Source organism: Lutjanus erythropterus, chromosome 13 (genome assembly GCF_056507025.1).
Source record: "Lutjanus erythropterus isolate fLutEry1 chromosome 13, fLutEry1.hap2, whole genome shotgun sequence".
Classification (NCBI taxonomy): domain Eukaryota; kingdom Metazoa; phylum Chordata; class Actinopteri; order Lutjaniformes; family Lutjanidae; genus Lutjanus; species Lutjanus erythropterus.
In genome coordinates this window covers 5,958,738-5,983,646 of record NC_139329.1, presented here as the reverse complement: position 1 = coordinate 5,983,646, position 24,909 = coordinate 5,958,738, and the positions used below count along the sequence as shown (strand labels likewise).

The window sequence follows — 24,909 nt, the reverse complement described above, 5'->3', positions numbered from 1 at the left end:
GTAAACATAGTCTGATTAGCATGTAAATCTGGCCCACTGACTGTTTTTTGTTGTCTTTGTTTTATCTTCACTGCAAAGTTTTGTTTTGGAAGTGCACACTAAGCTTTACATCAATAAATTACAGTGTTATCTTAAGGCTTGAGATCACTCGAGGCATAAGATGAATTAGATATAATAAAGTCAGTTGAGGTGTGTTGGACTGTGACACTAAAATTAAGAAGTCTTCGGAGAGACGTTTTCTTGCCTCGCCTCTCTTGCCCTCTAATTCGAGGATGAGATGTTCCTGTCTTTGTTTCTCCAGCCTTGATCTCATGCCTAATTATAGGGGAGTTCTGGTTAATCTGTCTTGCTAATTCTTTCCCCTCTGTAGCGATCTCCAAGAGTCTGGAGCCTGTGACGGGTCAGATGAGCAATACAATTGCTGCCAAACTGACTGCTGTGGAGGTCACCCTGAAGGACAATGTCACCAAGGTGGTCAAATCGAAGGTAAGTGGCTGATCATGTATCCTGTCCTATCCTACATCTTTATAACGTCCCCTACTCTCTCCTTAACTGTGCACACTTCCTGTTTACAGAACACAACGGACGCCATTGGTCGAGCAGCAGCTGAAGCAATGCAGGGGCCCATCCAGGCAGCCTATAAAGACGCCTTCCAGAGCATCGTGCTGCCTGTCTTTGAAAGAGGCTGCCAGTCCATGTTCCAACAAATCAATGACAGCTTCAAACAAGGCACACAAGAATGTAAGGCCATCTTATATCACATCAAAATTTGTGGTTTTGTCAACAAATATAACCAAAATATTGTGGAAATACCAAAATATGACCTAGATCAGTGTTTTCCAACTTTTTTTGCTACACAAATCACAATAAACCTCATCAATTAATTCTGAAGAGTTCACTTGCGCTTAAATGAATGTTCCTGACTATTTTTTACTGCCAGTTCTTCACCACCATTATTGAAAACACACACACGTTAAAACTTAAAAGAGTAAGAAATAGATTGATTTAGAGTTAACTGGCCATCTCACTGTCTTTATCTCCTCTCATCAGGAAAATAACATTCTAGCCTAAATAAATAGACAAAGTAAGTGCTTTTACACAAAACTAACAAGCTGTTGTGTTTTACTCTCATCAGTAAAACAAACACATTTCAAATGCTTTATAAATCATGTACTGCAAATATAAATCTTGAATTTGCAGAATTTCTTCCATAGTCTTTTATTTATTTGGGGACCCACATAAAATCTCCTGTGACCCACCTGTAGGTCCTGACCCAGTCTTTGGCAAGGACTGACCTAAATGACCTACTGCAACTCGAGGTCCTACTGGTAATTAGTATTGGCACTTGTCCCCGCAACAGCGCCTGTTCAAAACGTGTCTGTTTAGAATGGGCCGATATCTTGGCCTCTGGTGTTGCTGCTGGCAGTTTTCTCAGTATCATCAACCTGTAGAGCCCCTGCTGTTCTAGATGCTCAAATTCCAGACGTTAGCCTGGAGTTCTAGACCTACTATTTTAGACATAAACATGCATCATCAGATTTTTTTTCTTGTTAAAACTGTATTAACACAGTTTTATATTACAATGCACCACCAGTTTTACACAGTTTATTGATGTATTCCCAAAACATGAGCTTTACTCCTAAATTATTAAAAATTACAATCGTTGTTAATTCTTTATATGCTGAATGACTTTTAATCGACTGAAGCTAAAGACACACTGCACACATGAAAAGCAGAATGTGTAATTGTTTAATGGAATTAAAAATGTCAAAATGTAGTACAGGGGCAACTGAAAGACTGTGAAAGTTGTAGAATGCTCAAAAAAAAACTCTTTGTGAAACACATGATTGTTTAAAGGATATTACTACATGGGCTCAGAAACACTTTGTAAAGACAGTTCATTTGCAAATGATTGCATGTTTATATTTATGTTTTACACAGTGTTTTGTTTTTTTGGCTTGTTGATGCTGTGGAAATAGACATAACATCCATTCAGTGGATGTCACACTGGATGTGTCCCTTGAAGCTGTTCTGGTGGTGTGCAATGGTTGGTGTCCTCATTGAGACACTTAATGTTGGTGCGCTCTTCTGAACTGTTGCTTGTTTCCTGTATCTAGCTCTGAAATCAGGGTCTGTTTATTTGAAAGTCTAATTAAATAAGCATCTCATTCAGAAAGCTCAGGGACAGCTTTTGTAATGATGCCTTTTCAGACGGAGCCAGGCCACTGATGTGTTGATAAGCAGTCTATTTATTCTGAGATTGTGCTCATGCCCAACCCCCCCACCCCCCGTAAGCTGGCAGCTAGATGTTTTTTAAAATTTACCAAGGCTGTCATAATGTGTACAGAGGGGAGACGCACACAGTTAGCCTGCGGTAAATACAGAGACCACAACAACCCTCTGTGCATGTGAGCTCTTGTTAGCTTGTTCCAATTTAAATTTAATCCATGATCAAATTCAGGGTTTAGTGTTTTGTTTGTAAATATTGACTGTAACTTTGTGAATACTGCATCAACATCTGCATAGCCATCTAGTTACTGCGCAAGCCTTCAGCTGTGTTTTTTTTTATGCTGAGATTTTCTCTTTGTTGTGGGTGCAAGGTCTTTGTCTGATACATGGAATTGCACAGGTGTTATGTATGTAGATATGGGGGGGTCATTGCATTTGAAGTTTTATCTTGAATAAAATATTATATGCACGGTGTTAGCTGGAGGCAAAAAACATGAATCATCTCAGAACAGTAGACTGAAGTAGTAATGGCTCAAAATGGCAGTTTTATCACATAGCATATACTAGGGATGGGCATTTTCGACAAACTTTTTGATCGATAATCATGAGAATTAACGATCAATTATCGATTTAATCATTAAGAAATGTCTGATAGAAAAAATGATTAAAAATACCACGGGCAGTCTGATTTTTCTCAATTTAATCCAACAATCCTCTTGCACAATTTAGGTTACAGTTTAAATGTGCAACTGTTAAACAAAACACCGCGAGGCGTCGGGCTGAAACTCCTCACAAAATAAAAGCCAGTGACAGTACTATTTTCTCAAACAAAATACAATTCCGCCTCTTTTAGACAGAATAAAAAATCATAATAAATAATAATAATTTAAGGAGAACTTTAATCCACGTCTTGCGCGATTTACAATTTAAATGTGCTGTTACTAACTGTTAAACAATAGAAATATACCTACGCGGAGGCGTCGGGACTCGGGATCTTAACAAAATAAGAGCCAGTAGGCTATTCTCTAAAACAAAATAAATAGGCTACATTTCGCCTCTTTTAAACACAAAAATAAAACATCATATTATTAACTAATAGTCATTTAATCAAAGAACAAAGTAGACTCGCAGCTGACCTTTTTTTTTTTTTTTTGCCAGAAGGCACGACTGAGAGAGGAAGGTCCCACATAACAATAACACATTATAGGCCTATAGGTTTACATGAAGGCTACGGTTGTAACTGTCCTGGGCTATAGCTTACTTAACCTACTTGTTTTTGTTCGCCGTGCACGCTTCATGTTTACTACCTTCAGATACGGCGGCAGGGCAGAAGTCAGCTCGCAGGCGGTTTTCTCTGCTATATCGCCCCCCGCTGGTGGGATATTTTACTACCGCCACATAATGAAATTCATTACATTGCTTTCTCGACGCACACTACATGAACTCTGTTTAACACTGTCGAAAAATCGAAAAAAAATTACGTGATCGACAAAATTCTTAATGATCAATTATCGATCATCGATTAATCGTGCCCATCCCTAGCATATAAAACCAAGACAACTGTCATTACACGCGAAAAGATGAAATGTTAAGAAGGCAAATATTCTCACACAAACTAAGACAAGCTTTAATTGGCATGTTGACTCCATACTTTATTTAAACAACACAAACGGAAATAAAATAAAACTCCTAATCCTTAATTCACTGAGTTAAATGTTAAAATAGTCTGGCTCCCCCAGCACTGTCCTCTAGCCCAGTGGGTGTATGCTGTGCCTGTGAATGCAGAGCAGTGCCTTTTAATCATACTGACCATTAAGTTAGGATGAATATGTGAATATGTCATTTTATTTTTCTATCTCCTAACACACAATTGTAGAAAGATCGTAAATCCATTGAGTGAGCATGTACAGGTCAGCTAGTGTGGTCCCACTGCTTAATGTTAACTTATTCAAGTTAATGTCTGGGGGCCGGTTGCACCAACAGGACTACTTAAGTTGGTCTTAACATGGCTTTCTAAGCCCAAACAAATAGTTCCAATGGCACCATCTAGACTTAAGCCTACTTCTTGCTGAGACCAGGTTTAAATCATACACTTAGTCAGGAGCCAGTGTAAAGTCAAAATTTAACCTGATTAATACAGATATTAGTTCAGCCCCTACTCAATGTGAGATGAAACTGCCTTTTCTTTATCTTTGATCTTCCATAATGTTGCAGCAAATTAGAAATGATGAGCGACAAATCAGCAAGACAGCAGAATATTCTTGATGTATCGTAGCAAATCATGCTGCTGGGCAAAAGCCATAGTCTTGTGGGGTCTCTGGGCATAGTTAAGACTAGGCTTGAATCTGTCTGGTGTAACCGATGTAAGTCTATTCTAAAGACTGGTCTTAATTAATTCTTAATCACCTTAATCCTGGAGAGTGAGTTATCGTACATAGGAGTTTGTATTTTCTTAAACCATTGATAAGAAACAATCCAACAAAACTTGCAGGCTAGTGTGAGCTAACATATTTAATTTATTTTAAATAGTTTTGCTTCTGTTTGAGCTCCGCCCACAAAAAATAAAATTGTGTTTACCAGCAAAAAAGGGGTCTTTTGGATTGAATTACAGCAGGACATGTTTAATTCAAATGTGTCTGTCGTTGAACAAAATAATAGTTGGAATAAATGGCAGCACTGCAGACTACTCTGTTGAAAACCTTCAGTTTTTTAGTGCAGGAGTGTTTGATTACAGTATATAGAAGCTCAGATTTCTGTGGTTTGCTTTGCATGAAAGTGATAAATTATTGAACACTAGCCCTGATTTATCATCAGCTTATGGGGCTGAGTTGTTATGGCTAACCTTTTAGCAGCCGACTTCCTGTTTACATTTTACATATGGGCGTCCCACTGGAGTTGTTTCTGGCATCCTGACAAATGTAACTCCAATAACACTGACCTTTTCAACGTGGTCCCGAGAAAATATTTCAATGTTTAACATGCTAGAACTTTCTTCAGTGGCTATTCATTTGTCTTTTTGTGCTTGGAAGGTTTCTTAATGTAGTTAATTGTGTGAGGGGGAGAACAAATTTTCTGTTGACTTTTCATCTTTGTAGACATCCAGCAGCTTGAGGCCCATATGAAGAACAGAAAGCAGAGAGAGCAGGAGACACGGGACCCCATGATTGGCCAGCTCCAGCAGATGATCGACAGTTTCCAAAGCTCCACCGATCAGCTGGCCAATAACATCACAGCTAATGTCCGGGCAGAGGTCCAGCACCAGATCCAGATGATGGTGGGAAAGTATGTATCCGAACTATCCCCCATCGATCACACTGTTGGGCACTTGTGATTGGAAAGCTGCTACTGAAACTTTTTTTTTTTTTTTTTTTGTTACGCTTAAATAGAGTTGAATCTTCCTTGATCCATTTCCACATTTTTTAATCCTCTCCTCATCTGTCATTTAACTACATTTACATATTTCCCTAAATAGGATCATTCTATAACCAGACACGGCATGCCTGCTCTCATCAATGCAGTTCAGTTCGCTAGTTTTTAGAGGAGACCTGCTATGATATCTCTTATTTTCAACCATATAATGTTACAATGTCAGATGTTCATATTAAATGTGGCCAAAGTTTCCAATAATGAGCTAAAGATATGTAAAAATAATCCCCGTGAGCAAAAAGCTCAGGCTTCAGACTGCTCTGACTGCAGTTTCTCCAGCATGTTTTTACTCCTTGATTCATTAAGCTGACATTGGCTTGTGGTGGAGTTCTTTATTGGTCATAACTGCTGCTGTAGCTTAGCTGCCGTTAGCTGCTTAGCTCAGTTAGTGGTCTTATTAGCTGACTGTCCCCGCTGGGTCTTCCCGCCTCAGGCCTGAAAACCTTCTGCCAGCAGTCCAGAGCTCTTGTGCTAGCGGTGTAAACACCAACACTCTGCCTGGTGCTCTGTGCAGAGTCAGCTGACTGGGCCAGTGAGCTGACGGCAGCTACATTTAGCAGCAGTTAGCAGTTACTTTAGCAACAAATAAAGCTATCTGTCCATCAGGAAACTTCTTAAATTGAAGTTATTCTCTCCACAAACTATGGTCCAGTTTCACTAAAATCAGTGGATAAAGTTGTTTTTGTACAGTAGTTCAGTCAGATCAGTCTCAACAAAGTCAGTGCCCCTTAGCTGTCATATCCCATCAAGCACACCGGCAACAGGATTGGGCGGTATTGACAGGCACAGGTGCTACTAAAACAGCTTGTTTCTGACACAGGATGAACTAGGCGGCTGCATAGAGGGCCAGTATGTGATTAAGAAAGGAACTTTTTGAACTGTGAATCATGCAAAGCTAATCTAGTGGAGTCCCTGAATAAAAATATTAAGCTGGAAATGAGCATAATACGTCTCCCTTTAAATACTAAAAACTAAACACTGACATTACCCAGTCAGTTTGATGAGCTGCAACCATCAGGATTGAAATGAATCCACCCTGCTGTTAACTGATATAACTCACAGTGATTGATCTGATAGCATTGATTGACATTCGAAGCGGATATTTTGAATATCAGATATGCATATCAGCAGATGCCTGTGCCTGCAGCCCTGGCCTTATCCACTGCCTATTGAGCAGGTGCGTAATGGATTGGAGAGTAGAAACAAGCAAAGCTTAATCCTGGGGCTAATGTAAGAACATAAATTCGATCCAGTCTCTTGTTCCCTCTGCAATTAATTTCATGGCCTCTAGAGTTTATAGATTTGTCGGGGGCGGAGCAGAGAGAAAGTAGTTGGCCAACTAAAACTCTCAAATCTTAAGAGTAATAGCTTGTATGTTAATAACATCAAATTATATCAAAGTTTGCGCCAACATAGAGACAAGATCACATTCCAAAAAGTAACTGAATGAGGGAATTCCTCCTGATACTATTACATTCAGAAGTAGCTTACAAGCTCTTTGTTTCTTGACGTAGCCAGCCTGCTCCAGTGCAGCATAGTGGATGAAAATGGATCCAATATGAAGGCTAAACCCTCTTTCTGTCCTTCTCCTCTCCAGTTTGCAGGAGTCTATTCTTAGCCATGTGCAGCGAATTGTCAAAGGGGAGGTGAGCCTGGCGATGAAGGAGCAGCAGGCAGTGGTCACCTCCAGTATCATGCAGGCAATGAGGTCAGCGGCCGGCACACCCGTCCCCACAGCACACCTAGACTACCAGACACAGCAGGCCAACATCCTGCAGCTCCTCCAGCAAGGCCAGCTCAACCAAGCCTTTCAGCAGGTAACACACACACACACACACACACACACACACACACACACACACACACACTCACACACTCACACACACACACACACACACACACACACACACACAGGGATATATAACAGGGTGTAGCAGTGTTCATATTCCAGTCTTTGCAGCTGAACTGTATTTTCCAACTGTTAATGAGTGCAAACTGATTCACATGCAAGTTCACACACAAAAAGCCCTCAAGGACCACAAGGCCCAGAAAGCAAATATGCTGCAGCTACTTCACACAGTCCCACTTGCAGACACCACTGGTGCATTAGCTTTGCTGCAGAAACTCATTATGCATTTTCTGCTAAGTGGCTTTGTACCTGAACCTGCTCTAAGTGGCTAACCACTCTTTCCTTGTACTTTTTCCATCCCCTCTACTTCAGTCTCTCTGACTCTTTGTCATCATCCATGTTTATTTGCATATAGTTGAATTCTTAACCCTTAGACTTGAGGTTCTTATCTATAGTCGGTGTGTTATCTACAGTAGATGGCAGTCAGAGAAGCAGCAGGAGAATTGGTGTAGGAAGCTAAGCACTGCACTGCTGAGAACAGGGTCAGCAGCTAAACGGATTTTACCCACTTACAAAAATCACTTTAAGAGTATACTGTATTTAGAATATTTTCACTGCTTTACCTTGCTATCAGGCACCCTTTCCTGACAAGAAACCACCATTATCTAAGCCAAATTAGGATATTTGGCTTTTATAACGGCAATGTTCCATCAGCAAAGACTGTCTGATGCAAAAATATAGCAGGTCAAATATTCTAAATACAGCATACACTTAAACTGATAGTGATTTTTTGAGGTGACTAAAATATGTGTTGCTGCTGTCCACAGCAGTACATTGTTTAGCTTCCTACACCAGTACTTCTCCTGCTTCACCAAACTGGGGATGTGCTGACTGCCATCTGTTATACAGATAATATACTGATTATGGATCAGTACCTCATGCAACCCCACATCAAAAAATCAATAAATAATCAAATAATAATAAAACTATCCCTTTAACACCAACAGACGAGCCTAAGCTTATACTTTCATTAGAATCTCTGACTTACTTCCTTGCAGATTGTTGTGGATGGAAAGCTTTATTACGGTAACAGGAAATATGACAGCAAAACTGTCCTTACAAATGTTTCTCTCCTTGGTTTTAAAAGTAATATGTGCGTGAAAGTCGGTGGACTAGTCCTTTCTCTAAGGCGACTGCAGCGGTACAAGAATGTTTTTCTTGTAGATTTATTGCAGAGAAAGAGATATTTGAACTTTGGTTTCATGTTTTTATCTATAAAAAGCCCCTTCTTTTACTTCCCGCAGGCTCTTTCAGCAACAGATCTGAACTTGGTGCTGTATGTGTGCGAGACCATCGACTCTCAGCAGGTGTTTGGTCAGCACCCGTGCCCTCTCAGCCAGCCCGTGCTGCTGTCGCTCATCCAGCAGCTCTCCTCCAACCTCACAACGCGCTCTGAGCTCAAAATCAGGTGAGGAAAAACAAGGTTTTTTTTTTTTTCTTTTTTTTTTTTTTTTTGCAGATGCCTCCTTGGTTCAGTATGTGATTTTCCATTTCACTAGCTCGCATCCATAATAACAGTATTCCCAACTTGAAGATTATGCAGATCTCCTCAGGGCTCGGAGCAAACAGTCAGTGTGTAAATTTCCAGTGTGGATTCATTGTGGATCATTTGTAGACACAAGCTGAATGTCAAAACACTGTGGACACAGAGTGGACTTCATAATGGACATGTCTTTTCTCATTGTCACAGGACTGACACTAATGAGATTTTTTCTTGTCGATTAATCTGCTGATTATTTTCACAATTAATCAATCAGTTGTTTGATCTTTGAAATGGAGAATTTTTTTTCTTTAAAAAAAAGGCTCAAACTGATTAATCGATTATCAAAATAGCTGGCGGTTCATTTAACTATTAATGATGGATTGATTGTTGCAGCTTTATGTTGAAATATGGACTGTCTTGATGATGGCGGTATCAGAGATATGGGAGAATAAAAATTGAATGATTGTAAGCAGAGGCCTTCCCTACACTTGTCAAATGTGTCGATACGATATCAGTTAATTACAGTATCAAAAGTATTGAAGCTATTAAAATGATCTAAGATGTCAGTTCGTCTTCATTATCTACCTTTAATTTTTCTTGCAAATGCAGTTGCTTTTTTGTACTTTGCAGGTTTATAATTAAAAAAAAAAACTATGAAACATCAGTGAGTGGCTGGAATACACAGCTTAAAAAAGAAACAAATGTGTTCTCATGTTTGTAAACCTATTCATAGCTGAAGGATAATGAACGAACCCCTGTACAATATTGTGCTTAACCTTGTCTCCTTTGACACAGCACCATGTATACCACTTTTAGATTTCTCTATATGAAAGACTAGGCACAGATGTACGAGTAACATCTCTGAGTCTCCCTCCCCATTCCCACCCCCCATCCCATCCAAGGTCAGTGTGTATGCACACCTAAAGTAGGTACGTGTAAGTCTAGCAAGCATTAGACACGAACAGTAGTAACTAAGTATACTGTATGTGCTTAGAAATACATACATACACAGAAAATACATATATTAAAGAAACCAGGAGGAAAAATAGACAAAATACGCATATATCCAAAAAGTAAATAAAAATGTATAAATGAAAAATAAAACTAAAATGCTATTTATGAGCTGTATAAGTTAGACTATGTAGGTTCTCAGCTGTAGTGTCCTAACACTTTAGTTCTTGTAAAACAGAAAACAAGGTACCAGGTTAATTTGCTCTTCAGAGAGGAGACGTAATTAAGCAAAAGTTTCTACATATCTTCTAAAAGGAGACCAGTACTTTTATAATGTCTTGTGAGATCTGCATAATGTTAACAAATGAAATACATGCATTCTTTCTAATTAAAAATAATGTAAACATTGATCATTCTTACCTGTACACTTTTCACATTACTCGCAGGATCACACACCAGTGTAGTTTGATGTAAGACCTGTCTTGCAATGCAGCAGGCATAATTTGCAGTTTTGGAAAATGTCAGTGGGTTTAATCAAAAACCTGTGAACTGTACAAGCTTACTTCTTTCCAAAACGTCTTAATTTTAAGTTCATTTTCTCAGAAAGCGGCAGCAGTGAACACGTTTTGAATTCCATTACATGCCTTCTCTCCCACACAAGCAGGATCCTGAGCTTGTCCATCAGCAATAAAAGCCTGTCTTTGCCTAAACTTTTGCTCCACATCTCATCTCCATTGTATGTCCATTACTCCTTGTCTCCTGAGTGCTAAACGGTGCTAAACTGCTGACCCCATCACCCTGCTCCGTCTGTAGCCCAGCTACATGGCTGTCCGGGGAGTGCCAGTGATCCTGCGAATAGCTTTGCAATTTTTAGATTCTCTCTATCGTTCTGTTCTTTCTATGTCGTCCCTATGTCCTACATCTTTTAGCCTATCGTTTACTCTGTGATTTTTCTGTTCTTTTAAGAGCAAAGTGTTGTGGTGTTATTCTCAAGACGTGAATATTTGTTGTGAGAGCTCCCCCCTCACTCGCTTTATCCTTTCTTATATGAATCCCTGCATCCCTTTTCCTTTCGTTTGATCCACACCAAGAAAACCTCCAAATGCTCTATCAGAGTCCCTTTACAGCACCGCTCCGTGTCAGAATCACCTGTCTGCTTCTGCGTTTACATTGCAGCTGCCTACTGCTGCTGATACGGTCCTCTGGTGCCGCTCTGCGCCATCTGGAGAGAGAGAGAGAGAGATATGAGGGCAGCAGGATGTGGTTCGGTCTGAGGCATTATTAGGACAGAGCAGTCATGGTTGGATAGGTTTTGGTGCGAGGAAGTATAGTAGATAGAATCAAAACAGAATAAATCACAAAACTTCTTAACGTCCTCTCACTGCTGCCTTACTTACTTAAACGGCTAATTTTATTCGAGCCGTACAGAAAAACTCTGTGCTCTCATGAGTAATTACAAGTCAATTAATCGTGGGATAAGGCAGTCGTACAGTATATTTTTTGAGGCTTTGCACAAGATAAAGTAGCCCTCTTTTTCTGTACTTCTGATTGATAGTATCTTTAGAAGAATCCATGAAAGATTCCTAAAGAGAAAGAAAAGCAGTGGTAGGATTGTTGGAACCAGCCAGGATCATTAGCAGGGTCATTACTGTTTTTTAAGACCACTGTTTGGACTCTGAGGAGCAACTTAATGTGGCTTTAAAATGCTTGGACACAGTTTATTTGGCAGGTTATATCCTGCAAGAACTTGAAGGATAGTTCAGGTTTTTTGAAATGGGGTTATATGAGGTACAATAGTCAGCATATTACCTATATTACTAGTTAATAGTTTGTTGACATGCCCCCAGTTTGGAGAAGCAGCAGGAGTACTTGTGTAGGAAGCTAAGGACAGCATCCGCATAGTTTAGCCACCTTAAAAAATCTGCATTAGTTTGAGTGAACACTTTATTTAGAACATTTTCACAGCTTTACCTTGCTGTCAGATGGCTTTTTTCTGCAGGAGACCACTGTACATGCTTGATTCCTCCGTGCACGGCTGCATTGCGTTCTGGCTGTAGCATGGTTGGTCGTGGCCATTCTTGGACAATGCTCGTGATTCCAGCAGAGGCGTTGCAGCGTGTCCCAGAAGTGGCTCTACTCTGCAGAGAATACACACTCTAAGTCTATTTTTGACAGAAGCTGTGTCAAGCTGCGCAGAGCAGGTCGCGCAGGGCAGGAAGGTCAGAGACAGCAACAGCACAGAGAATCCGGTTTTCAAAATAAAACACCCTCTACAGACTCTTGATCATGAAAGCAAACCAAAAAGAAACTGTTAACTGTGTAGCCATGGTAGAAGCACAAAGAAAGATCAAATCAACAAATTCTAAGTGAGTCAACAAAATCAGGCAGGGAAACACTGTATGGAGGATGGCTCAAAATTATGTTGGAGATGCAATGTGCCCAGTTGGAACCACAATATCCTCAGACTCCTTTGGCAAAAACACTAACTTTACCTCAGAGATCACGGGAGTTGCCGGTCTACAGCTGCCTCAGTCTGTTAGTTTCTGTTATTGTGTGACTTCAGTGAATCCAAATAAACTCTGAAAGCCACTGAAGTCACACAAGAACACAAAGAGATGGAGGCAGCAGCGGACCAGCAACTCCTGTTTTCTGTGAGATAAAATTACTGATACTGCAGTGGAGTCTGGTGGCTTTATGTGACTTATGTAACAGCGGTTTGCTGTCAGAAAAAGCTGTCTGACAGCAAGGTTAAGTGGTGAAAATATTCTAAATAAGGCGTACACTAAAATGCATTTTTCTGCTGACTCTGTCCACAGCAGTACATTGCATAGTTTTCTACACTGATGCTCCTGATGCTTCTCCAAACTTGGGTCATGTTGACCACCATCTACTGTAGCTAATACACTGACTATAGGTAGTACCTCATACAATCCCTCTTCAAAAAACACAAAGTATCCCTTTAACTAGCGAGTCAGTATCTGTGGTGTTAGGTGCAGTGACATTAAATGTGCCTTTTAAAGAGTGCGTTGGCAGTTAGGACCTTGATAGACCTGTGATGTGTGAGAGTGTGTGTGTGTCGTGGGGAACTCTGGCTGGAGGCCAGCTGGCGATGTGGGACCGGCTCTAATGTTAGGCTGGGATCAGGTCCGTGCAGATGAATGGTCATTTAAACTGTAAAGACAGTGAGGGTGGGAGAGCAGAACAGAAATAGAGCTCTGCTGGACTGTTTGACCACCAGATGTCTGACTAAAACAATTAATCGAGCTGTTAAATGCAGTGCAGTCTGAGCAAGAGGACGGGACACAGGTGACGGAGGCACGACTCAATTCCTGCCGTGATATTTGAGCGAAAACACAGGTTACACGGGAATGTAATCAAGGACGGCGCTTGACATTCAAACTGCGAAAGATTGCTGAGACATTGATAGAGCCAGCCTTTCTTTTCTGTCCCCTGCAGCTGCTCGAAGGGTCAAAACACAAAGACTATGCAAGTTATCCTTGTACTGCTTTTATAGCTGCATGAATGAGGTTTCAGATTGCAGATTTTAAACTTCTTTTATTTCATGTTTTTTTCTCTACACAGAACAGAAAAGAGAAAAAAATTGCTAAGTTACATTTTTATCATCCTGTTTTTTCTTGAGCTGGTCTCACAGCTAGAGACTGTAGTTCTACTGTTAATTTTGACAAGAACTTTTAATATAGTTTGAGGCTTAGCTGCTTACTGGAAATTGTAATTAGTTCACATTTTAGTCTTGTTTTAGTCAGTGGATAATTTTGGTCATTATAGTCAATGTTTCAGTCATAGCTTTAGTCTTTAGTCTATGTTTTGGTTAAATTAATACTGAATTATGTTAAATGTTCACAGAATGAGTCGGTGTCTGTTTATGAGACGTAGGAAACCATAGATTATCTTTCAGAAGGAGTAAATGTTCACAGCAAGCTTGGCTCCATTAATTTTTACAATGCTTTTACAGAGTTTTCTTTTTTCTTCCAACCTAACAGGCTGCTGGTGAAGTTGAGGCATGCACTTTTAAAATTAGCTTGATTTATTATAGCTTTGAGATGTCTAATTACTGTCATCTAACTTGTGTTGTCCGCCAGTCTCATCTTCTAACATCAGGGCATAATAAACAGAGGTTTTGTTGTAATATTTGTTGTCACGATTTATTTCATTTTCATCGTCTTCCACATTTAGCCATAAATTGAAAGGATGTCAAGGGATACTTACAATCAAAATTTTCATTGACAAAAATAACTGTGGGGTTTTTGGCTTAACCATTTCCTCCCTGCTCACACCTGCAGTCTTTTGTCATCATTCTGACGCCTGTTGTCCCTCTGTGTCCCTGTCCAGCTACCTGGAGGACGCGGTGATGAATCTGGACCACGGCGACCCGTTGACAAGAGACCACATGGCCGCCGTGGTGGCCCAGGTCAGACCGAAGCTCTTCACCTTCCTGCAGCAGGACCCCCACAGCCCGCTCAGCAAGAGGGCGCGGCGCCTGATGATGATGCTGCAGGGGCTTGTCAACCACTAGTCTTTCATTTACAGCGCGGTGCAGAAGCGCCGTTTCCTCATAGATACCTGTCGTGAGTCCATTTTTTTGTTATCCACGAATGTTTTAGAGGAGAAAGCGTCAAGGACAACTTCAGCCCACTCTTGAGTGTTGTCTCGGAGCTCGCGGACAGGACGTGCTGCTGGTTGAGAGCTCTTATATGACTGAGTTTGGAACCTCTCGCTGGGTTCAACGAGACGGTTCCCTCCATGCAACCCTAAACCCAGCTCTTTCTCCCCCCTCCTGTTCCATTTGTTCCAGTTCCTCCTCCTGCTCCACCCGCACCAGTGAAGTGTCAAGTTAGGAACTAGAAACTGTTTTTGTTACTCTGTTTTGTTTTTCCTGGACAGACGTTCAGTACAAGACAGTAATGGCCTGGACAACTCAGAAGTTCACTTTAGACTCTTCCAGACCGTTGTTACCCCTGCTTTCCCCCCCGCCCAAGAGACATTCTCTCATCCTTTTATCCCCACCAAGAAGCATAAGACCGTCTCAGCAGCGACAGCCAGAGAGCCTAAGATTTCTGTTCGTCCCCGTCTCCCAGACACATCATACCTGACACTCCTTTGATGTCCCTTCATCCAAATGTGCAAAAGACTCAAAAGAATGCTCAGCCGAGTGGTCCACAAGACCAAACACCGCTGTTCCTTTTGTTCTACTTGTGTTCCTCTGACCCGTCAGTCAGACATGTTAAGTTTTGTGAGACTGAACGAGTTTTGATGTAGGGGCTAAACAAAAGAACGCTAAAAGAAGATATGCCTTGCCTCAAAATGTCGCTTTTTATCAGCCTTAAGAGCAAACGGCGGGCTTGGAGACTTTTTTTTTTAATGCAGACCAGCATCTTCACTAGAGCCAACATGGAATTCAGTTGCTGCAGGATTATGCTGTCCTCTGTTTGTTTTTTTTCCTTAAACAACCAAGCTAATCCCAGCAACCAAAAGTATGTAACATCCAAAGCCCATTTTATGTTGGTTGCATATTTCCTTTCAGTTATTTCTTAATAGGTTGGAGATGACAACCTTGCCAGGCCAAATCTTTTTCTCAGTGCTTTGAAGAGGATCAGCACGTCGAATTGTTTCACCCAAAGTCGATAGAATTCGTTCCTGCGTTTGAAGTATTCAGGATGAAAAGCATATCTCATTATACTTTTTCCACCTGGCCTTGTATTCACAAATCATTCTAATGAGGGTTTTAGGAAGGATACAAACAAGATTAAAGGATGAAAAATAACATTTTTCAAATGTAACAAATATTTGTGAAGGTCCTCAAGCCCGAAAAAAATCCCCCACCCCCCCCTCCCCCATCAAATCTAAGATGTTTGGAGCCGGACATGGAGTTTGGCAGCCGTCCACGTGTACAGCTCTGTCCTGTAAATTGATCAGACTTCTCCCCATGTTTTCTTCTCTACGTCAGTCCCTTTTTTATATAAACATTTAGTATTTGTAAGACTTGTATACTTGCTTTAAGAGTTGTCAAACTAGTTCTAATACATAATAAATCACTTCCTAAACATAATTGTTACTGATGATGTTATTTTATCAGGATATTCCAAATAAGGTTTGTAAACTCAATGTGCAGTTGCTTCTCATAGGCTGTAGGAGGCAGCACTTAGTTGGACTGCAGATATTCACCCTGCCTGTCGTTAAGGTTTTGAACTCAGAAATCACTCCTGCTCTTCTAGGATCTGTTTTACATTGAAAAGCCTGCCTTTAGGTTGTAAATGCACCATGTGTTCATCTTAGCAGTGTGATGAAAGTGTATAATAACCGGCGTACAGCCCATTCACACACATCATTGTTTTACTGCAGGGTGGCCGCCCTGTGTTGCCGATTGTAAAATAAAAGTTCTGTTCATTTGACCTCTGTGTTTAGAATCTGTTAAGTTGGATTGGTCTAGCAAGTGCCTTATTGCATTCTCCATGTTTTACTGCAACATTTGATCCCATTTGAGTTCTTTAATGTTTAAGCATTATCTCACAGCAGTTCCACTTAACCTTTAGCATTTGTGTGTCTAGATCTGAAGTTAAGGATGACACAGCACAGCAGAGGAGAATCTGTATGTTTTGTTTGCAAACATTTGCCTGCCCAGTTGATTTGAACAGATATTTCAATACTCATTTAAAGGAGAGAAGTACTATTTTGACCGTCTTCACCTTTCAGTTGCAGACCCTGGTTTATTGTCCTCAGAGCAGAAGGACAGGTGGACTCCTGCCTGAGTGGGAGCTGTGTGTGAGAAACGTGACTGAGGAGAGTGTGTACGTTATTATTTTTTTTTCCATTGTGTTCATTTCCCTCTGCTTGGATGGTTATGTTGTATCTTTTACAGTTTCTTTTACCCTAAACATTTTGGAATAAAAAAGAATTGTTCAATTTATTGTGTCTTTTTTGGTATGTTCTATGACAGTGGTTCTTAAAATTTAAGTAACGTACGTCCTTTGAAAAGTTTTTTAAGACGAGTGCTCCCTGACCAGCACCAAACAGTTTTGCTAGAAAACAGACGCCTATATAATGAGATATCATACAGCGCTGCACCATCATTGTCGGCTCTTTAAGGTCAATCCTGCTTTCTTTTTCACTTCTTTCTCCATATTTTCAGCTGTATTAATGCTATGTTTCAATCATGAATTATTTTTTTTTGATATTTGTCTGTTGCTCGATACAGAAACTCATTATAGTGTCATTATTTTAGGAATTATGTATGACTAATATATTTTTTTTTATTAACATTTTTAAAAAAAATCTCACATACCACATGTAGTACTCTATAACACTATAAGGTTGCCAGAACACCTATTTGAGAGACATTGTTTCAGAAAATAGTCCTGACCTGAAGTTCAAATGAGCAGCTTTTTACAGTTAGCACAAGTCCTGAAGATGATGATTCAGAGCTTTTGCTCAAGGGGACTTCGGTACCCCATAGTAGTGGAAAGTAACTAAATTCATCTTTTCTAATACTGTTTGAAAGTACTTACATTTTTTCATTTAATGCTACTTTATACTTCCACTGGACTACAGTTTAGAGAGCACCAATACTTAATACTGAATGACATTAATTAGCAGTTTTTCAGATCAAGATTTTACTTGCAAAATATTTGACACTGTTAGAGATTAAAGCAGTGGCTCCTACCTCCAGCAGTGTCTGTCTGTTGTGGGCGGTATTTGTCTACAAGGTGTTGGCAGCTCTACCACAGAGACATTCCTCCATTCAAACTTCCCAGACAGTCAAAAGGAAAGGATATAAAACAACGTATCAGAACTTTGGTGCATTGATCATCTCACAACACAACAGTCAAATAATGTCATATATAATTACATCAACCGCAAACGCATTTCTTCTGCAGGATGAGACTTTTAAACATAGTTTCCTCACAATACTTATGAACTTTTACTTACGTAGGATTTTGAATACAGATGCATTTTCACACTGTGGAGACTGGGGACAGTTGTAACACACACAGTTCCCCCAAAGAGCAAAAAAAAAAAGCTGCATTCATGTGTTCCTCAGTCGTTCCCATTTTCCAAATTGGGGTCATTGTCATTCTTCTTACTTCAATGTGTTTGGGAGCTTTTAATTCATAATGTGGAAACAACATGGATGCAGCACCAATACATTCTCTTAAATCATTGAACCAGTGGTTCCCAGATTTTTTCTGGCACACCCCCCTTTAGAAGCCAAAGCAACTTTCTGAGCTGTTGCTCTGACTTGAGGGGGTGTTCATGTAAATTTTCCCAATTGCGAACTAATTCTTCTAATTATTCCGACTCCACATGAGTGCACATGCTCAGTAGGATTCTGTTGCTGCTGGTGGAGCAACATTTCACATAGTCTATCTATCTATCTATCTATCTATCTATCTATCTATCTATCTATCTATCTATCTATCTATCTATCTATCTATATCAAAGGTAAATAACATTATTTAGATGCAGTAGCAGTGATGTGATTACTTTGAGGTGTGCTTACTACAGATACAGTGTGTTAACTGACTATTTTTTGTCAGTGTTATAATTGACCTTTCCTTTGTCCCGCCCCTTTTCAGTCTGTGCTCCAATGTCTAGCAAGCTTGGTAATTTTTCTCCTTTTCCTGTTACCTGTATTTAGATATGCTAATGTGTGAGGCTCGTCTATGCTGAAAAGAATTTTGAAGATGGTTAAAATACGTTGTTGGAGGGCGTGTAATAGGCAGCATATACTCACATCTTAAATTAGTTAATGTCAGCAACATACCTGCTAACAACATACAGCCATTAGTTTGCCAGTTAGCTAGCATTTTTCTAATATTACCTAACTTAAGATGTGACTATATGTCACTTTTAAATAAGTAGAAAATTGACCCAGGTACCAACCTTGCTCAAGTGTTGTTGGAGCAGAGCAACAAGGGGCGGGATTTAGGACGGGTCAATTGCATCCCAACCACTGTTGTGTTACCACTCTGATTTCTTGAAATTTTAAAGGGTTTTTTTGGGGGTATTTTTGCCTTAAATGACAGTGACAACTGAAGGTATGACAGGAAAGGGGGTGAAAAGACAGGGGATGACACGCAGCAAGTTGGCCGCAGGCAGGATTCAGACCGGCAGCCGCTGCAGAGGACTAACAGCCTCAATACATGGTACACATGCCCTGATTTCTTGAAATTTTAAGATTATAGTCTTGTTCTTGTTATTAAAAAATATATCAGTTTTATTATTAATCAGTGCACACATTTGATTCTTATAACAACAGATGACAGGTGTATTTCAACTGAATTATGAATTACAGTTTTATATATCCATACATCTCCTCCATTGTAATATTGTATGGGCCCTCTATCAATTCTTTATTTGTTTCATTTTTTTTCTTTTCTTTACATATTACCTATCTGTGTGAGGCCGATGCTATAAAAGGGATGTAAGGTTCGTAATCAATAATCGGTAATTGCATTTTGATTTTTTCCAGTTTATAACTGGGGAGACCCATGATTGTTAGTCTCCCTTGCGTATTTGTGTTTTTATTTATATTGTTTTGTTTATGGTTTTTAATATGTGCTAAATAAAGCCAAAATCAATGAAGATGTTTTTTTCTTAATGTTACAATTGCCCCTGGTCTCCCCTACTTTAACTTTCTTTCTGCATTACCAGATCCCCCAAACCCTTTCAGCATCCACCGGTCCATCCACACCAGTCCCGGCTTCATGTGCAGCTCATCAGGGACTTTCCTCCTCCTCCTCCTCCTCCTCCTCCTCCTCTTCGTCCCTCCCTCCTCGGCACGGACGCGCCCTCCTCCCCCCTCCAGCTGAGGGAGCGGACGAGAGCACCGTGGACGCTCTCCTCTCACAAGAGCTGGAGTTACAGACAGAGCTGCACCGAGGACAGACAGACTGACAGACAGAGAGACAGACGGACGGACAGCAGGGACGGAGACAACCTGGACCAGCAGTGAGGAGGAGCGGGACGGCGACTGCGGGCTGCATTTTTTTTTCTTTTTGGAAGAAGAAGAACTTGCGGATTCTGAAACTTGTGAGTGTCGGAGGACTGGTCGGGTCAGCATGGCATCTCTGATGAACTCCGCGTGCCTCCTCTTCTTGCCTGTTGCTCTGCTGTTCAGTAAGTAAAAAAAAAAAAAAAAACGTGAGTGATGCTTGCTGGAAGTCTTTATTCCTGAACTTCCACTGCAGTAGTGGAGCTCTGCGTCTCCGTGCGCTGGAAGTTGGAGGGTCCCGTAGCTTCCTCACATTCATCTCAGCGTACCGCGGGATGCTGGAGATGAATGTGAGGAAGCTACGGGACCTGGACGTTGGGAGAGATCGTAAAAAATATTAAAAAGGTAACCTGCGGGTTGTGCATGCAGCGGGCTGAGTGCTCCTGCGGAGGGAGGCTCCGCTCCCAAACTTGGATACAGCATCATTACGCGTCGTGATTCTTATTGAGTGTGATCTGTTCCAGCTGCTGATGAACAGCTGGAGTGGAATATAAGAGCCTTTAATACCTGAGCTCGTAGATAGTAGACGCTTCTTGCAAGTTAACTGAACGCATGGAAATGCACGAGTTTATTAAAGAGAGAGAGTTCACCCAAAAAAAAAAAAATCTTATTCATCCACATAGATCGTTTTAGGTGAGTTGATGAGTTTTGGAGATAGAAGCTGTAGAATAGACGTGGGGCCAATCTAATACAGAGACTGATGAAAGGCATTCATAGGCGCACTCTGTGAGGGGAGCATTGAGTTTTATGCCCCCCCCAAAGTTGATGTTGGAGGTGCAGCAACCCCCCAGTCTTGAGGCAAAGCAGGAAAAATGTAGCTGTAAAGTTGCCATAAACAAATACGTTTAACTGGCATTTGAAAGGACCACAAATAAAGTCATAGCATAGCTATACTATTCTTAGGATGGAATTTGCCTGTGTTTTGTTGTTCCTATATGTTACTGGCTGAGCACAATGATCCCTGTAATTAATCGATTAACCAGCACAAAGTGCCATGATTTCAAATGTCTCATTTAACAAAGTAACTTGTGGCTATGCCGTCTGAATTAGACACACAACACGATGCCTGTCACTCTGTGTGGAAATACTAAATAATATTAATTAAGATGCAAATTCCATCCTGTGCTGGAGGGATAAAATGCGCAGGACTGAGGTTTGCTGCGACATTTAGAATCTCAGACAAAAGTCCAAGTGAAAGCTTGAACAGCACTGGATTTACACTTTATCCAAAATGCTTCTGGGTGAAATACTGCAGCATGCGATGGATTTAGCTTCAGCACTTGGTTGTGGCAAAAAGCGCCCCTCACTGAAGAAAGACGGCCAGAATCTCCCAAAGAATCCATCCAGAAGCCTCACACCAAGAGAGTGAGAGAGTAGAGAGTTTTGCTTTTTAATCTCGAGTGATCATTCAATTCATTGAGTGTATTGTAGTGACCGCTGCAGCGTGCATGGTGCGAGTCGTCTGCTGTGCTCAGCAGCAGCCTCTGAACGCGAACAGAATCTGTGATCTGTCTCGGCTCAGTAAAATCCATTATTTCATGTTCAGCAACGTTTATATTAACTGAACATTATGACTTTCATAAACACAAAAGAAAGACAATTCTACCGGTGCTCAACATTTTTAAGTTAGTACAACTTCTAAACAAAGTTTTCACCACTTATTACAGTTAATTAACTTGAGTATTCAGTTTTACAGTGAACAAAAATGACTTAATATCTGCTGGAACTACTTTCTTTTTATAAGAAAGAAAAAAGTTCCCACATGAAACTGCTCAAAACAAGGTCGGTTGATTATCTTGAGTAACAGGGTCATGAGATTTGTAAAGAAACGCTGGTTTTGAATTCCAGTTTAGTTCCATTACTTTGGAGAGAAGGCACTATGGTCGATGTCTCTAAAACTCTGCAGCCCACACTAAAAAAACTAGATGGATAAATGGCACTACAGGCCAGTGGAAAAATATGTATTTTTGATTTTGGGGTGAGCTGTCCCTTTAAAAGGCTATTCTAAATCAGTAAAATGAGAATTTTTATCTCCAAATTTCAGCAGGTCACAGTGTGTAAAGGCACTTATGCAAAGAGGTGACGGTGCTAACTTGATTAGGGAATCTAATTATAGGCTTTCAGTAAGTTCTATGCACAAATTTTTAGTTGAGTGGTTTGGTGATCAGGGTTTTTTGAAGCTAGTTTGATGTTATTCCAAATGATTTGTAACACAGATTTATGTTGAAAATCTACAGTCTTCGATTACATCACTATGATATCATCAGGGTTATTTTTTCAAACTTTGGGAAGCTCCCTCCAGGGACACAGAAGGCATTGCACAACAATTTTCTCAGGCTTAGTGACGAGTAAACTGAATCCGATGTGTAAAATTGGTGGGGTTGCCCTTTAAATGAACAAAAACACTGCATTACGTTGGCACTTCTTAATCTGAACGCACTTTAAAACTGGAGTATATGTTTAAAGTTGTCATCATCATTGATCATCATCTAACTCTGCTGCTGATGTCAGAGCGATGAAGATGGGGGGGGTGGATGGGGGTCTCATGGGAGCGTGACACTGTGAGGGGAAAGAGAGGAAAGAAGTCCCACTGATGGAGATAAATGATGAATGAATCGCATCTGTCCCCCTCCTCTGCTCAGCACCGTCCCTGGAGACTCGGTTCAGCCCTGCATCTGAACCTGACCAGGAAACACTCCCCCTGCTGCTGCTGCTGTCTGTCATCTCCCCGCTCACTCATGTTCCTGACACACAGAGAGAGAACACGCTCGTTCTGTATTCATATAGGCTGATGTTCTCTGTCTTTGTTCCTATCTAACTCTGTGTGTGTGTGTGTGTGCACTCTTAAAAAAGGGTTCTAAAAGGGTTCTTCATGAAGTGTTGAAGTTCTATTCCAAACATTTTCTTATGAAGAACCCTATTTTAAGAAGATATTTGTCAAGGGTTCTTTGTAAGACTAAGGGTTCCATTGAGAACCCTTTTGGAAGAAATAGAAAGAGGAGAGAAACTTTTTTGTTTTAACATAACATAAAAGGGTTCTCAATAGAGCACCCTGGGTGGATTCTAGAATCCTTGTAATATAAAAAGTGTTTTTGGTAGAACCCCCCTTTGGTGGGTTTTCGAGATAAAACCCTTGGAATCTAAAAGGGTTCTTGATAGAACCCCCTTGGTGGGTTCAAGATAAAATCCTTGAAATATGAAAAGGTTCTCAGTAGAACCCCCTGGATGGGTTTGAGATGAAACCCTTGGAATATAAAAAGGTTCTTGGTAGAACCTCCTGGTTGGGTTCTGACTCTGTGTGTGTGCACTCATAGAAAAAAGGGTTCTAAAAGTGTTTGTCATGAAGTGCTGAGGTTCTGCTCCAACCATTTGCTTATGAAGAACCCTATTTTGAGGAAAACATTTGTCAATGGTTCTTTGTAAGACTAAGGGTTCCATTGAGAACCATTTTCAGAAAGAAACATTATGGAACACAGAGAAAGAGGATTGTTGAGATCTTTTTCATCAGGGTTTTTTTTTTCTTTACCATAATGTAAAAGGGTTCTCAATAGAGCCCACTGGGTGGGTTCTAGAACCCTTGTAATATAAAAAGTGTTCTTGGTAGAACCCCCGTTTGGTGGGTTTTCGAGATAAAACCCTTGGAATGTAAAAAGGTTCTTGGTAGAACTCGCTGGGCATGTTTGAGATAAAATTCTTGGAATCTAAAAGGGTTTTTGGTAGAACCCCCTTGGTTAGTTCAAGATAAAATCCTTGAAATATGAAAATGTTCTCAGTAGAACACCCTGGATGAGTTCTAGATAAACTCCTGTAATATAAAAAGGTGCTTGGTAGAACCCCCTGGTTGGGTGTGTGTGTGTGTGTGTGTGTGTGTGTGTGTGTGTGTGTGTGTGTGTGTGTATTGCTTGGTGTGTCTGTGTCTTCCATTAGCTTTGACTTCAGTCATCAGTTACAGATTCTTAAAATATCTTATCTTAAGATCAAAAACCTGTTAGAAAGTAAATCCTTCCTCAGTGCTTTAAATACACTGAAACAGACAGCGATTAAAATTGGCTCAGATGAATAAAAGCCTCTGATTATATATATTTTCTTCTATAGTGCCACAGTATGTATAGCAGCCTTTGATCACTATGGATCTTTACAGGACGGAGCTCCTATGTGTCATGCAGGACTTCACCAGTGTACAAAGTGTTTCCAGTGGATCTTGTCTGTATTCAGTCTCGTGGGTGGAATTTCACAATATTTATACAACGTTCTGCAAATGTTACAAAAAGATCTTCTTATAAAAGTTTCTCTAATGAAAAAGGAGGTCTTCCATACAGAATTATGAGAAACTATAACCTGCTAAATATGAGCACAAATACAGGCACTTATCAGAACAAAAGCCACATAAATGTTTGGAGTGGCAGCTGTGCTGGATTTCAACATGTTTCAGGCGTCACGCTCTTCCTCAGCAACATCAAGAGGGTTGTGTTTATGAGTCTGTAGATATAAGGACAAAAAGAACAACAAAAAAATTTGGACTTTTTTTTCTTAAAAAATGATTCCAACTGATTAATCGATTATCAAAATAGTCAGTGATTAATTTAATAATCGATTATTTGATTGATCATTGCAGCTCTATCAGTGACACCAGTGCTTTTCCTACTACAAAACTTCAAAATATCTGCTGTGAAGAAGGATTATCGTGGAGTGCTTACACCTCCACTAAGAACATATTATTACAGTACATTATCTTATATTATTGTATGGACAGACATATTAAACACAATATTCAGTTACTCTACCAAATAGTTACATATATATGAAGCAGCCATTCAGTGTAAAGAAATCATGAAGTCCAAACTGGTGACAAAACACATTTTACACAGATGCATACAATAAGCAATGTTTTTTCCAAGGATG

General features: G+C 40.2%; 2 protein-coding genes across 3 annotated transcripts in view; both read left to right on the top strand.

Annotated features, from left to right (window-relative positions):
• Positions 1 to 16,919, top strand: part of edc4 (enhancer of mRNA decapping 4) — a 34,443-nt gene extending 17,524 nt beyond the window's left edge. For both annotated transcript variants that reach the window (XM_084733480.1, XM_084733479.1), the window contains 6 exons: positions 371 to 486; positions 576 to 741; positions 5,325 to 5,511; positions 7,253 to 7,472; positions 8,809 to 8,972; positions 14,349 to 16,919. In XM_084733480.1, coding sequence (XP_084589606.1) covers positions 371 to 486; positions 576 to 741; positions 5,325 to 5,511; positions 7,253 to 7,472; positions 8,809 to 8,972; positions 14,349 to 14,532 — 1,037 coding nt within the window. In that variant the 3' untranslated portion in view covers positions 14,533 to 16,919. The remainder of the gene's footprint in view (positions 1 to 370; positions 487 to 575; positions 742 to 5,324; positions 5,512 to 7,252; positions 7,473 to 8,808; positions 8,973 to 14,348) is intronic.
• Positions 16,920 to 19,733: 2,814 nt separating this feature from the next.
• nrn1la (neuritin 1-like a) overlaps positions 19,734 to 24,909 on the top strand; it is a 116,195-nt gene continuing 111,019 nt past the window's right edge. The window contains exon 1 of the mRNA XM_084734451.1: positions 19,734 to 20,132. Within this exon, the coding sequence (XP_084590577.1) occupies positions 20,075 to 20,132 (58 nt within the window). The 5' untranslated portion in view covers positions 19,734 to 20,074. The remainder of the gene's footprint in view (positions 20,133 to 24,909) is intronic.